At 38.1% G+C, this 16,400-nt stretch overlaps 1 protein-coding gene across 1 annotated transcript; it reads right to left on the bottom strand.

The window, feature by feature from the left end:
* Positions 1–5,340: 5,340 nt before the first annotated feature.
* On the bottom strand, positions 5,341–13,651 carry LOC134333498 (FHF complex subunit HOOK-interacting protein 1A). The gene is made up of 11 exons (XM_063015492.1): positions 13,547–13,651; positions 12,500–13,138; positions 10,957–11,115; positions 10,692–10,778; positions 10,419–10,586; positions 9,798–9,877; positions 8,716–8,951; positions 7,024–8,073; positions 6,412–6,590; positions 6,204–6,324; positions 5,341–5,916 (listed from the first exon to the last, which is right to left on the bottom strand). Exons 1-11 carry the CDS (start codon positions 13,649–13,651, stop codon positions 5,705–5,707), a joined length of 3,036 nt encoding a protein of 1,011 aa, XP_062871562.1. The 3' UTR covers positions 5,341–5,704.
* Between the last annotated feature and the right edge of the window lie 2,749 nt (positions 13,652–16,400).

The following is a 16,400-nucleotide window of genomic DNA, read 5'->3' as shown; positions in this document are numbered from 1 at the left end:
GAAAGCCCGCAAACAGTTTGCTGAAGACATGTCAACAAAGGACATGGATTACTGGAACCATGTCCTATGGTCTGATGAGACCAAGATTAATTTGTTTGGTTCAGATGGTCTCAAGCATGTGTGGCGGCAATCAGGTGAGGAGTACAAAGATAAGTGTGTCATGCCTACAGTCAAGCATGGTGGTGGGAATGCCATGGTCTGGGGCTGCATGAGTGCAGCAGGTGTTGGGGAGTTACATTTCATTGAGGGACACATGAACTCCAATATGTACTGTGAAATACTGAAGCAGAGCATGATCCCCTCCCTCCGGAAACTGGGTCGCAGGGCAGTGTTTCAGCATCATTATGACCCCAAACGCACCTCTAAGACGACCACTGCTTTATTGAAGAGGCTGAGGGTAAAGGTGATGGACTGGCCAAGCATGTCTCCAGACCTAAACCCAATAGAACATCTTTGGGGCATCCTCAAGCGGAAGGTGGAGGAGCACAAAGTCTCGAATATCCGCCAGCTCCGTGATGTCGTCATGGAGGAGTGGAAAAGCATTCCAGTGGCAACCTGTGAAGCTCTGGTAAACTCCATGCCCAGGAGAGTTAAGGCAGTTCTGGGAAATAATGGTGGCCACACAAAATATTGACACTTCAGGAACTTTCACTAAGGGGTGTACTCACTTTTGTTGCTGGTGGTTTAGACATTAATGGCTGTATATTGAGTTTTATTGAGGGAAGAATAAATTTACACTGTTATATAAGCTGCACACAGACTACTTTTCATTGTGTCAAAGTGTCATTTTGTCAGTGTTGTCCCATGAAAAGATATACTTAAATATCTGCAGAAATGTGAGGGGTGTACTCACTTTTGTGATACACTGTAGGTCAGTTGCAGCATGTGAAGCCACCACCTCTTTAACAGACTCCTGCAATAATGCCATTTTACGGAACAATAGAATCCATTAGTAAAATCTAACAGAAGTACGTATATTTCAATACGTTTTGATTTTAAGTTTACATTGGAAACACATACACAGTCAGCAACTTCCTGTTTAACTGGAGTATTAAAATGAGGTCAGACACAGGCCCAAGTTTTTTACTCCTCAATTACTACGAGAAAGACCGAAAACATGGGGCACAGCTTTGTTTAAAAAAAAGCATATTTTTACACTGTAAGGAACCACACCTGCAGATCATTCTAGACTAATTTTGGTGACTAATATGTGGACATCCTTGCACTGAATATAAAATTTCCTTCATCTGCAGCAACTGGAACATCTATTCATCATGGTCCTGAATGTCGTCATCGATGGGCTGCAATAGAAAGCACAGTGTAAGGAACTTCTTTATGAATTGTAAGCACAATTATGATTTTGATAAGCTTTCCTGCACATGTGAATTTTGCTAAATTATTGTTAACTCATGCTTAATTTTTCTTAACTCAAAACAATGGTACATTTTTGGTAATTACACATGCAAAACCGCCTTTTGTTGGTAAACCATTAATATTGGCTTACCAAAAAGGTGTCCACAAGTCCATCACACTTGCTTAAGATCTAAAAGACTGTTGGCACTGGTCAAGAGCTGCCAAGGTTTTCAAGTAATTGGTAATTAGCTCTGTTACTCTAAAATTAGATAGAAGTTTTAGTTAAAAACAACACCTTTTTTAACTTGTAGTATTAGCATAAGTTTGTAACATTAGAAACATTTTTAGTGAATCATTGTTTAAGTGTCCAGTCTGGACTGGACAAAAAGTGAGTTCTGTTCTTTCATGAAGTTCTTCCTTTCAGTGATCATGTTGAAGTAAATTTCATTTCTTACATCTTCATTTGTTGTATACTAGAAGCTAAAGCTAAATTTTTGGTAAAGTTCTTGGTGGACCGCATCAGTACAAAATATATAAAGCAATCTTTATCTGAGTACATCTAGGTAAAACTCATAATCTGTCTGAGGCTTATTAATCTCCAGTTCTGTTGAACAAAAAAAAACAACACAAAACTGTCCAAATCAAACTTACAGGCATGTGCACTGTGCTTCTGTGCCATGTTTTAATCAGTAGAAATCAATAATGTGTCCACATGTAGTAAATTGAAGTTTGAATTCATTTTCCTTTCCATTATAGGCGATAGTACAACCCCTGGCAAAAATTATGGAATCACCACTCTTGGAAGATGTTCTGTCAATTGTTTAATTTTGTAGAAAAAAGATAAATCACAGACATGCCACAAAACTATCATTTTTCAAAATGTCAACCTTCTGGCTTTAAGAAACAATAAAAAAAAGAAACAAATATAATAGTTGTGGTCAGTCACAATTGCTTTTTTTAGATCAAGTAGAGGAAAAAAATATGGAATCACTCAAATCTGAGGAAAAAATTATGGAATCACTCTGTAATTTGCAGTTTAAAAACAAAACATCTGCAGCAGATTAGATTTGCTAATTATTCTTCAGTTTAAAAAGAGTGCTTACACCTCGGAGAGCTGTTGCACAAAGCAGATTGTCATGAATCATGGTTCCAACACAAGATATGTCAGTTGAAACAAATGAGAGGATTATAAAACTCCTTCAAGAAGATAAATCATTGTGGAATGTCGCAAAAGATGTTGGTTGTTCCCAGTAAGCTGTGTTTAAAATCTGGACCAAGTACAAACAAAATGGGAAGGTTGTAAAAGGGAAGCACTGGTAGACCAAGTAAGACATCAAAGCATCAAGATAGAAAACTTAAAGCAATATGTCTTGAAAACAGAAAATGCACAACAAAACAAATGAGAAACAAGTGGCCGGAAAGTGGAGTCAATGTCTGTGACTGAACTGTAAGAAATCACCTAAAAGAAATGGGATTTACATACAGAAAAGCTAAACAAAAGCCATCATTAACACCTAAAAAGAAAAGAACAAGGTTAAAGTAGGCTAAAGAAAAGCAATCGTGGACTGTGGGTGACTGGATAAAAGTGATCTTCAGTGATGAATCGCAAATCTGCATTGGGCAAGGTGATGATGCTGGAACTTTTGTTTGGTGTCTGTCCAATGAAATGTATGAAGATAACTGCCTAAAGAAAACATGTTAATTTCCACAGTTGTTGATGATATGGGCCTGCATGTCGGGTAAAGGCACAGGGGAGATGGTCTTCAATAAATGCCAAAGTCCACATTGAAATTTTGGACGCTTTTCTTATTCCATCAGTTGAAAGGATGTTTGGTGATGATGACTTCATTTTTCAAGATGATAATGCATCTTGCCATAGGGCAAAGGACGTGAAAACTTTCCTTCAAGAAAACATATAATGTCAATGGCATGGCCTGCAAATAGTCCGGATCTCAATCCATTTGAAAATCTCTGGTGGAAATTGAAGAAAATGGTCAATGACAAGGTTCCAACCTGCAAAGCTGATCTGGCAACAGCAAGAGACAGTTGAAGGCAGATTGATGAAGAATACTGTTTGTCATTAGTTAACTCCATGCCTCAGAGAGTTTAAACCATTATAAAAGCCAGAGGTGGTGCAACAAAGTAATAATGGTGCAGTGTTTTCTAATGATTCCATAATTTTTTCCTCAGATTTGAGTGATTCCATATTTTTTTCCTCTACTTGATCTAAAAAAAAGCAATTGTGACTGACCACAACTATTATATTTGTTTCTTTTTTTATTGTTTCTTAATGCCAGAGGGTTGACAGTTTGAGAAATGATAGTTTTGTGGCATGTCTGTGATTTATTTTTTTTCTACAAAATTAAACAATTGAAAGAACATCTTCCAAGAGTGGTGATTCCATAATTTTTGCCAGGGGTTGTATATGGCAAGGTAGTCCCACCACAGCCAGTTCAACATTGTTGAGCCACTGAGCAAGGCCCTTAAACATCAGATGCTCAGGTTATATTTAGTCACAATTTTAAGGTGCATCTGTAGAAAAGTGTCTTTCAAAATGTACTTAAACAATGGCTAAAACTGAGGAAACCACTTACCTAGCTCCCTTAACAACTGCATTTCTTTTTCATACACCTCCTGTAACTGCAAAATTTCCTTTTTGGTTAGGACACTAAACTTTACACAGTATACCTAAATCTTCTTATATAGTGGTGGTGACTTTATTTTGTGTACCTGCGTTTCTTGATGGCAAATTGGAAATTGTCCATCAATACTGAAATTACCACACTTAAATTACTATATACTTATCACGAAGTGCACTAGGTAGGGTGTAAAAGCCAGTTCTTTGTACCCTATATATTTTTAATGTTTTGATATAGTTTTGATATCTAGATATCATAAATAAACCAAGTTTTACCTAAACACTTAATAACTTCATCTGTAATTACAGACTCTAAATGATCCCTGAAAGTTTTAAACCCGTTTCATTAAGTGTTACAGGTGACGTCACGGTGATGGCGGTTATATGCTAATCTACTGTATATGCTAATTATTCGTTTATTTAAATTAATAGCATTTAGCGGACGCTTTTATCCAAAGCGACTTTTATTTGTGAATAAATGCAATTCAAGCAATTAAGGGTTGAAGGGCCTTGCTAAAGGGCCCAAGAGTTGCAAGCGAGCAGTGGTGGAGTTTTATTATTTAAAATGTATTTGTCTGGTAACATAAAAAGTGATCAAAACCCAAATAAAAATACAAAAGGTCAACCATTTTCCCATAATGTACCTACAAGTTTACCATTAAATAAAACTTGGTAGTCTAATGTAGTATTATATTTGTATGGTGATAATCATATGTATTATGCTCGCACATTTTAGTGGTCGCCACAGTATTTGAGTATTTGACTTTTTTATAAAATCAAATAACTTAGCTAAATTTAATTGATAAATGTAACTAATTATTGCTACCTTATTTTTAAATGTGAAAAGTTCCTTAAAAATGAATTGCTGTTACAGCTTAATAATTTAGATAAAATGTTGAGCATAATTCTCAAATATGCAGCCTATACAGTATTCACTTACCTGACACTTTTTTGAATTACAAATCAGCCAGTCAATTAGCAGAAGCACAATGCATTAAATCATGCAGTCATGCTCACAAAAGTCCCTAAAGTTTACACAGAAACATGCAAAATGTTTAATAAGCAGCAGTTATGTGAGCAGAAACACCTTGTTGATTAAAGGGGTCAAAGGAGGATGGCCAGACTGGTTTATGCTGACATCAAGTCAAGTCAAATTTATTTATAAAGCACAATTAAAACTACCAAAGTTGACCAAAGTGCAGTACAGCTAATACATTAAAATCAAATCAAAACTGTACAACTGTAAAACAAAAAGTAAAATTAGTCAAAACACAATAAAACACTAAAAACAGTACAGCACATAAAATGTGTTAAACATCAAGCAACATTAAAACGCAAACATACTAAAACACAATAAAATGACAAAAACACAATAAAATGATCTTAACTAACACTCAACCCAGGGGGAACAGACAAATTTTAAGGCAACTTGTCAACACAAACTTTTTTTTATCTTTTGTATTTAAATTAAGCATACATTTGTTTGCAGAACAGATGGACCTGTCAGAGGAGTAATAAATAATAATAAAAATAATTTGGGCCACTCCATAAGCTTTGACACTGTATCTGCTACCCATGTCCTTATGCCAACACTGATCTTTAGTCAAGTAGCATAATTAAAGACACACCCGCAGGTTGTACTAGTGCCTTTTCGACCACCAGAAAACATGTTACACATATACAAACGGTGGCACAAAGCAGCTTTTACAGGTCTTATGTCTCACTGGGTATGTCGGGGCATATGGCATGTTCCTGTGCAATAGCTGCCAGCTCTTTAAGAAACTCTGCGTACATAAATGTGGCAAACACTCTATTTCTGCACTGAAGAGGTATCTTAGGACATGGAGGAAGAGATTTCAGCAGCTGTCCACCGATATGTCCATTAAAAAAACAGCCAAGTCCATTCTTTTGCTGGGAATTGAGCTCTGAGAGACAGTGAAAGTCAGGGAAAAGAGTGAAAAAGATGAAATATAAATAAAAATTGGTGATACAACTTTCCTTCTCTACTAAGTATGCCAGAAAATATCAACACAACTACATTTCAATTAGCAAATTGCAATACTCAATAAGAATTATTTATCAGTGAAGTAAAAGTTTAGTATGCAAAATTTCCAAAACCCAACCTGAGAAAAAGAACAAAACTGGAGATCATAATACCCAGTCCAATGTTAAACCAACAATTCCAAAAAAAAGTTAATACAATATTGCTCACCCCTATCCTTAAAGGCCTCATCTCTGAGCAGCACATACTGAGCAGCATCTCGTACCATTTGGGCAAACTCTGGCCTTGTTGCAGCATACTGCTCAATTTGGCAACCCACAGACACCAGCACCTAAAATACAAAAACATGTTTCTGTGTTCCTGTTATTCTGTTATCACTAATACCACAGTCTGTTTTAGTACAGTACGAGATGACAACCTGGTAAAGAGAGCAGACGCTGGGCTGGAAGACATGTTGTGTGCTGAGCAAAAAGCAGCGCAGCAGCGGCTGTGGATACGCTGCCAGCTGAGCCAAGACGCCCGTCACCAGCAGGTTTACCTCAACCGAATTCTCCAGCATGTTCTCTAGACGAGAGAGCAGCACGCTAATAAAAGGACCTGCAGGGGAGTGGGAGGTAGTGGATCAAAAACTTTGTAATGAATGAATGAAGTTACACTAATAAAGTTATTTTCTTTATCCTAACCCCATCAGTAATTGACAAGATGATGGTTTTCTATTCTTCAGCTGGTCTAGGTCCTTGTTGTCTTGCTTTGGGTTGGTATGGATTTTGGTCTTTTGTTGGTCTTGTTCTAGTTTTTGTCAGTATGGTATAAGTAATAAGTGTTGTCTTGGCCTTGATTTAGAGGATTTTGACTGCTACACTACAATGCAGTGAAAATGTGCAAACTGATAAACTTGTAATGGCACTAGGTACCTTATTTTACTACTTTAATATTTTACTGCTCTTCCTTGAGTAACATTTATTGTTACTACTCTCACCTCTGGTGTGCACATGTTTGCCTTTAAAATCATTGCCTTGAACACACTCACCTGTAAATGGGACAAGTTTCTTTTCATCAGAGTCACTCTGCTTTGCACTACATTCATCATCATCACCATCATCATCATCATCATCATCATGACTATCAGAGCAAAAAGAGTCAAAGTCCAGTTCTTTCTCTTCCCCATACAGGAGTGCTGTCAACCGCTGGAAATCAACCTTATCTTCTTGTGTACTCTCATCATCTCCTCCTAATGTGTGAATGAGCTGGAGACACTGGGAAATGAAATAATCTTCTGTAGGCTGCATCAGGGGCTTGTGGGATGGATCCTGCATTTCTAAATCCATGTTATGGGTGATGTGAGGCAGTTTATTATTTGTTTCATGCTCACTAATAAGTCCATTTAATATGGATTTAGATTCTTCCAATTCCTCAACTTTATGATTTATGTAGTTTGTTGTGTTTTTATGCATATTGTTTATGTGGTTACATGTCTGTGGCTGTGTGTTGTTTTTAGTTTTAGTTTGTGGGTGAGGGTGTAAAATTTTTGTCGTCTGACAATTTTTTATGGATGCTCTACGGTCATCCCGTAAGTCTCTCTGTGCTATGAGATTATAAACCAAGACGTCATGCTGGAAATCTGACTCCTCAATATAAGAGTCGCGAATTAGCATGCTAGCACTTTTCTGCATCTCCTCGATGTGTTTCGGAAGTTTCACAATTGTGGAATTATGGGATTTAAGTGAATCTTGGTGTTCCTCTCTATCCACAGCTTCATAACTATCATCCCATTCCAGATCTGCTGGAGAAACTGGAGTCCGACTCAAACTGGAGTCAGATAGGCGGTGTGTGTTTGGTGGCTGGAGTGAAGTATTGAAAAGAGGTGGACAATCATCCACTAACAGCTCTTCATCTTTTCCATCTTCAAACTCTACTCCGCTGCAGCTTTCAGGTGTGGGGTTGAGTCCATCATAAGGGGCAGACCAAACTTTACATGCCTGCACACTGGTGCTAATGATGCTACGTGCATCGTTTAGGTATTGGAGGTAGTTTCTGTCCATCAGTGGCTCAGATTCCAAACAGTAGTGTCCAACACCATCTAAACAAGTAAGATAAAAGCTAGTTAGAGTATTTATTAACTAGGGTAATTAGGGCACTCAAAATTATATTTAGGTCTAGTTGCTGTCTTGCTAAAATGTTAAGAAATGCTGCAACACATTCAGTTATTGTAAGAATGTCTGTTCTTCTGAATCTTTATTCAGGATAACCAGCTATTCTACTTAAATTATGTTGCTAACCTAACCGGATCATGCAGGTTCTTCCAATACAACATCAGGAGGATTTTGCCATCTCTCTTTATGGAAACCACTTTGATTTCTGTCCAGTCTCTTGTCATATTGTGGCGGGACTATTGCAACTCCCTCCTAGCAGGTCTAACCATATTCTACAATGTGTCTGCTTCAAGCAAGGAAATAACTCATAAATCATGCCCCTTAGTTTATGTCACTGTACTGATTCTCAATAAGTTCAGTTCTTTACCTGCACAATACAAAACAGTATTGTCATTGTTGTTTGTTTGTGTTTTATGTTTTTTTCCTCTAAATGATTTAGAAAAAAAACATAATGATTACTTTTTACTTACTTGCTTTGGCATTTATTTGCTGTTCTAATAATAAAAACAATAAATAATAACTGAATAAACTAATAATTATTTCCCAAAAGGACAAGTTATAAAAACTACAATGGACTGATGTTTGTGTGTTGTTATTACCCATGTTCCCCTTTATCAGACCTTCAGTGACCTTTGACCAGAGGATGTAATCTGGCTTAGGTGGCAGTGTCGGGGAGGATGGAGGTCGGGCCACGAGGAATGAGGGCATGAGAGCGAGAAAAGCAGCAGCGCTGGATGAATAACAGTCTCTTTCTCTCAGTCTGTGCTGTCCCTTGTACAGCAAATGAGCACATGGAATCAGATACCTGTAGCACAGGAAAGGAGATCAACTGTGAGAAGAGAAATAACAATAAAAACAGGACAAAGACATACTATACAAAAACATGTTATACATCTGAATGCATCTGAGGGCACGAAGTGAACAAATCAGTAGCCCAAATACATCTAACAACAAATTTTGCATCCAGGCTATAAGTTTTTTTATTCTGACTTCTTGGGGGACAAGTGACTCTTTAGAATGCTAAATATGACAAGACATCGTCAGTGCTTTTTCCACATCATTTAACCAAAGGAAAAACCTTTATGCTCTTTACAACACCTTGTCTCATACAGTTAAAATCAGCTTGTAAGGGGCATGTATGCCATGGCAGTCTTGTGATTTCAATATATTCTGCAATGTTCCTTCAGTGTTTTCTGTCAATAAATGATTAAAAACAATTGTCTCTTCCCATGGCATACTTATTCATCTTTATTGATTGATTGACTGTAGCTGATACTTCTGTGCTCACACTAGGGCTAATAATAATGCCATAATAGGGCTGGTCTGACAGATTAGGCCACCAGCACTGCAACAGGAAGCTCTAGTAAACACTGTAGAGATCTCAAAAAGATCATTGTCACAAGTCCTCATAGCACATTAGTCAAACAGCTTGATTGTATTTGATATATTGGATTGTTGCTGCTCGTAACTGAAGAGGATACCAAACAAGTTAAAAGCACTTATGATCAAATAACAGAGCCATGAAACTCTGCCCCAGGCATGCCACCCACAAGTAAAAACCTTAACTGTTTTGTGGGAAGTCTGAATCCTTATGTAGTCGTAGTATTACATTTTTGCTGTGCAGGAAGAGTCGGGAATTAAAAGGCTTTACCTGAGAATGAGCTGTAGCATGACATCCTCACAGTAGAGCCCAATCAGAGTTCGGAATAAAGTCAAAGATACTGAACCCAGCTAACAAAAAAATAGAGAGGAATCAACATTAATACAGACAGGTGAGAAATTAAAGAAAAATAATAATAAATGTGTGAAGAAACCTATTAAGTACAGATTCCAGACAGGTAAGATGCTTGACAACTTAGCAATTAACATCCTACCATGTTTGGTAGGCCTGTGTATAAAAATACTAAGCAGAATCACTTGACCTTGATTAAGAAGGCAACAGGAAATTATGCAAGAGACTTTTGTTTGTGCAAAGATTTAATTATAGAACACATTTTATGGTTCTTGGTTTCCCTGTGTCTGATTCATAATTGGTATTTAAACTAATAACTATGGGTTATTTCTTTCTTTGCAAACTCAGTTTGTGTCAGAAGTGTCAGAACATTTCCATCATAGAGACACATAACTAAGACAGGATACAAACTTAGCAGGGGTTACAAGCATTGTTCATGGTTCATATACAGTCCAGTACCTTAACCACTGAGCCATTACTGTCCGGTATATACAAGATTATACAGTAGTAAACAATATGAAATCAAAGCGCATGTCTAACCTGAAAGGGAGTGTTAATTCTGCTGACAAGTGTATCAACAATGCTGATGTTATCATGCCGGTGCCTAAGGATGAAAATTAGAAAGATCTGGAGGAGGGCATGGTTAGTGATACTCCTCAAAAATAGCTCCAGGTATGCTGTTGTCATCATCACCTCTTCCAAAGTCAACTGACCAATCAACAGAATGCAGAGCAACTTTAGACCAGTCACATGGCAGGAATGTAATGGACAATACACAAAGCAAATAAGCAAATAATGAGCATGCCGTCTGACCTTATGTAATGCAGGTGCCATGACTGGCACAAGGAAGCCATTATAGATGTAACTGAGTAGCTGATCTCTGATTGTGCAATGAGCCACCTAAAAAAACATGAATACACATTAATAAAGTATCTGTGAGTGTGCAGGGCTGGGCAAGGTCGTTTAAAAATGAATACACTGTTCTTAATGCCAGTCATAATGTTTCTCAGTGTTATTGCTAAGGGTGGTTCCTGAGGGTTCCTCTACAAAGAATATCTCAATAAATGTGAGTTCTTACCGTACACATAGTGCTGCAGAACTGCAAGGAGTTAAGAAACTGGGTGAGTGCAGGAACCTGCGCACAATCCACTTCCTCCAAACAGTGCCATCCTTCACTATAGTTTTCTAGCTTAGCCGGGAGCCAGGAGTACAAAGCACTGAGCCCCGTGGCCAGGACCTTCACACATGCACAGACACACACACACACACACACACACACACAGTGAGAGTGTCATCTGCATGTAAACTGGTAAAACTGTAAAATACAAGTACAAAGTTACAAAGTTTGGCATAAAGTGGTGAGAACTTTGTACTCTGGTCAGTTAAATGAAAGTTCAGGAGAATGAACAAATTACCAGATTTCTGATTAATTATACTTTATGTCCCAATATTTTGGAAATGGGGCATATTGACCTTTGTGTTAATTAATTACTAATTTGACAAGACACATATATCATACATCAGAGTATAAAGAGATAAAGAGAGTGCTTTCATTCCCATGACAAATCTGCATTTTAGCATGACAGCCCCCTCACCCCTTCTAAATCCGTTCAGGAAATAATCCCAGGCACAGGATTTCTGTACTTAGTAAATGTAGTGCAGTTTCCGCTGGATTATTTAGTCTGTTTTGCTGTTTATATCCCCGGTTAAAATAGATCTACATGTAGAATGGACCTTGTGTAAGAGGATGCTGTTAATACATAAAGAAAAGAAAAGTTTACATCAATCAGGTGTGTTTTTGACTGCATGTATATTTGGACTGTTAATAAAAAACAGAACATTTTGCTGCTTATAAAAACATAAATGGATTTAGGGAAGGATAATCTTTGGCACAAACTGAAGGTGTTTCATGAACACAATACTGAAAATACTAACTGGATGAATTGCAAACCAGACGCCACACAGTACTGACTCAACATGGCAAACAAACTGAGCATCCAAGTTAAATCATTATTAGTTGTTCATGTTTTCCTTTTTTGTATTACTATCTCTGGATAAATGACTGGCCATCACAGGGAACCCCTCCTTTCCCTGTCTACATTCCCCATGGTTCCTCCCTTTCCTTTTTCCTGTGGAACTATAGTAATGCTGTTACATAACGGCTTAACAGCTTAAAGAATTTCACATTTTTCTGTGTATGTGAGTGTGTGTGCACCTCGCTCTGCATTTTTATTAACATACTTCAAGTAATCATTGTCAACACAGAAGAACTTCAAAATAATAGTTACTCTACAGTACATAAAACAGTGGCATGTGTTTCAAAACACTGTACACAGACAAGTGACAAGTGAGCCAAAATAAGAAGCTGTTCCTGCTTATTATCAGACTTTGGTCAAGCTTTAAGATGTTGATTTGAATGTAAGGTCATCTTTCTTGCACTGCAGCATTTGAGCCTGTGGCAGTTTGAAGCTTGCTTGACTGTAAACAGTGTAAACAAGATTTTCATTAACACTGGCTATTCTTAAAGTTATCGCCTGGTAAACCTGGCTTATCTGTAACAGTTACAATTACAGACTATGGTTTTAAACAACTGATACCAGGACTATGGTCCTCCCACTCACCGGGCAGAAGTAGGTGTTCTGGATGACATAATTGGCCACTGTGGTGTTGTGGGCTGACACTGCCACAATGAGTGCAAGTGCATCCCGGGCCTGTTCACCCACTGGCCCATCACGGTGCACGAAGGGCAACAGTAGTGAAAAAAGCAGGAAGTTGGCAGCCCCATGGTCCTGCCCACTCTGGAATAGAAAGAGCTGGAGGGCAGAGTCATCATGCACCAGCAAACAAGACAATCGATGCAACAGACACACCAACTGGGTCTCTACGAGCATGGAGCTTGGACCTGAGCTACAGGAAGAAAGCAGCATGGCAAGTGGGCATAAAATGGGCTTGTGGTGCAGAAGGGGCTGCCTTGCCCGAGCCAACAGCATCTTGTACATGCGCAGCTGTTCCAGTTTGGTGGCAACGGTGAAATTGCGCCGCAGGCTCCACACAAATAGACGCTCCATAACGTTCTCCAGCAGCACAAACTCAAGTATGGGACCTATAGCTCCATCCACACCACTCTCTTCTTCTGTCAAGAGGAACAACATGTGCTCCACGTAGTTTTGCACAGCACTCTCCTCGTCTTCCTGAATCGGGCCTGAACTGAGGTGGCCACCGTTTCGCATTGGCTCGTGCTTCTCCAGGATCCGTAAAACCTAAGGACATGACAACATGTCAGACTATTTAATTAATTCAGTTATCACTATAGTGATAATTTCTCCTGTAAAAGTTACTGAGGTCATGGTTAGATGGTAAAAGAAAATAAGCTATTTCTTGAACATGACTGAAAATGGGAGATAAAGGGGGAAGAAGTCATAAAAAAGAAATATATTTGTCAAAACATTGGGAAAAACTTCAGGTGGTGGTGGAGTTCCTTGCTACTGTTAACTGAATGCTTTGTTGGTCTATGTAAACTGTCACCTAATATATAAATGTCTCAACTGAAAAATACACATGCAGTTTTTAAAACTTAGTCAGTGAACAAAAATGCTGCTTCATTTAAAACATTTTATTTTAAGTTAACATTTTTGGATGGTTTATCAAATATATGCATGAAACTTTACCTGTGACCAGTGGTTTTTGAATACAATCATGCATGTTTCAGGATCCACACCACTGAGCTTTAGGCCCTGCCCCCTGTTATCACTGAACACCATCATCTTGTCCATAAGCACAAGGAACTAAACCATAATGCAGTTCAGGTTTACATCTGGCTCCTTTCCAGGCCAACCAAATGGCAGTGCCAAAGTCATATATGGGGGAACATGTTACTGCAGAAAACAAAAATATGTAAATAAAGAGGTTTAAAAAGTAGTACTTTATATAATCATACATGTACACGATCTAAAGAGGATTTGTGTTTTTAAAGGCTCTCTTAGATCTAGGCCAGATTTCCTGTGTTGTTGTTTTGTAGCGGCCCTTAGCTCTTTCCTATAGGGTGGAGGCCCCTGAACTGGCATTCCCAGCATTCCACACCATTCCTGGGAAATAATACTCCAACATAACCATAAGTGAAGTGGAAGAAAGGGAAATGTTTACCAGATTAAAATAAACCTACAAGGACAATACAGTTTTTAACAGTAAATTAAAAGTGTCCTGTACTGGATAAATTCTCACCAGTGTCTTTAAGTTGTTAAATAAATAAAATGAAACATCTTACAATTGTTTTTCATTTCATTTCATTTTCTTCAGTGTCATTACTCTGGTCAAGGTCACACTGGGCCAAGTGCCACCGGGAAACACTGGGTGCAAGGGAAGAACGCCCTGGCGCCAATCAGTCGAATCACTTCGGCCCCCAGAATCATTATTACTATTATTTTTTATTGTCATTATTATTATTAATACAGGGTGTTGTTTATTATTATATCATGTATATGTTAATCTGATAACTGTACTGACCAAACTACTACAGTAAATAAGTGTCTAAAAATTAAAATATTACACCCCAGAACAGTAAAAGGCAAAACTTTAAACAAATTGATACTGCTTCACAGCTCCAACAGCAGTACTTCTAATTCAATAACAGTCTACTATCACATAATAATCTGTCAGGCTTTATAAAGATTTAAGCTAAGGCTGTGTTTAAGGAAATGTTGAGTTTAAGGGTACAAATTTCTCAACAAAGGGAACTGAGTTTCAGATATTTCAGGGGATAGAAGACACTTCTTTTAAGAAAAAAAACAGCATTCAAATTCAGCATTCGGCTTGAGCGGTGTGGTAAAACATCATCAAAGTGTGCATATGAGACGAAACTGCATTTGTGTGGAATAACCTTCAGATTTACTCTTAAAGCGTCCACATGTATCTGTGTTTATCTGGATTTTCCACACTGTTTCACTTTTAAACTTGTGTTACAGCTCGGGGTCTGAGAAATTGAAAGAATCAGCTTTTTATTTCAGTGTTTTTATATTAGATTTGTGGGTTTTGTGTATAAGCATCAAAAACAACCCCATTATTTTACATAAGAATAAAATATATGCAGCTCCACAGGACCATGTAACACATTAACATGTTTCCCATACATTCTTAAGGGAAAAAAAATACCTTGAAACTCAACGCCTTTTAAACTCAGCACCAGACCCAGAACCAACTGACGTTGAGTTTTAAGGTACCTGCAATGGGTGTCCCTTTGATTTAAACTGTATCTATACACTTTCACTACTTGTACTTTTACTTGTACTACACACACACACACACACACACACACACACACACACACACACACACACACACACACACACACACACACACGGTCCTGTTGTAACATGAATTAGAGGAGCAGAAAGACGCTGTTTAACTGAATACAAGCGTCCAGCTCGAGGCAAAAGTGAATCCGTTACAATTCTTACCTGCTCCATCTGAACTGTTCCTCACTGTGAAAAGACTCTTTAAACTCTTTTGAAATCCAGCCACTTATTCAAAGTTCAGGTGTCTTCAAATTAATCGCGGTAAAAACAAAGCTTTGTTAAAATGTAAAAGCTCAGATTGAATTTAGTGTTTATTTGGGACACGCTGGATAATCCCCCTTCTCATCTGTCGCGCGCTCACAAGGTGCGTGCAGGATTTGCTTTAAGCCCCGCCCCTAATTTACATTCACACAGTAAACAGACTGGTGAGCCTCCAACCAGCTCCCTCCAACTGCTTCTTACATTTATACTTACATTTAGCAGACGCTTTTATAGTATATTGAGGGCTAAGGGCCTTGCTCAAGGGCCCAGCAGTGTCAACCTGGCAGTTGTGGGGCTTGAACCATGCAGCGACCTTTCGATTTCTAGTCCAGTTTCTACCTGCAAGGCTACAACAGCCCTATACACTAGTCTAGACATGATGACAGCTTGATTACATTTACATTTTCGGACATTTTATTCAAAGCGACTTACATTACAGTTACAGTATACAGTCTGAGCAATTGAGGGTTCAGGGCTTTGCTCAAGAGACCAACAGCAGCTACCTGGCAGTGGTGGAACTGGGCTTGAACCAGTTAGTCCAGTACCTTACCTGCTACAACTGCCCTATGGCTTGTCCTACATTAGTGCACTTACTCAACATGACTTCAATCATGACTGCACCATAGCATACTACACTACATTACACTACATGTAAAATCTGGAATTGGTTACAAATCAGTCCTGTAGCAGGGACAATTAAAAACACACAACGGCCACTTTAGGAACACCTAAACGCATATTGTAGAAGCTGGACGTGTTCACTTAATAATTAAAATGCATATTAAATCAGTCAGTTGATGAGTTACAGGCAATTTCAAACTGACAATAAAATGCTGAAATTAAACTCAAAAGTTAGCATGTAAGAAACGACTGCCGAAAATGCATTCCAACTTTTTGCATACGTTATTGCATTAATGATTTAATTTTGAATGAATATGATGAACATTGTATCTACCAACCTACACAATCA

Source organism: Trichomycterus rosablanca, chromosome 19 (genome assembly GCF_030014385.1).
Source record: "Trichomycterus rosablanca isolate fTriRos1 chromosome 19, fTriRos1.hap1, whole genome shotgun sequence".
NCBI lineage: Eukaryota > Metazoa > Chordata > Actinopteri > Siluriformes > Trichomycteridae > Trichomycterus > Trichomycterus rosablanca.
This window is presented reverse-complemented; position numbering and strand designations above follow the sequence as displayed.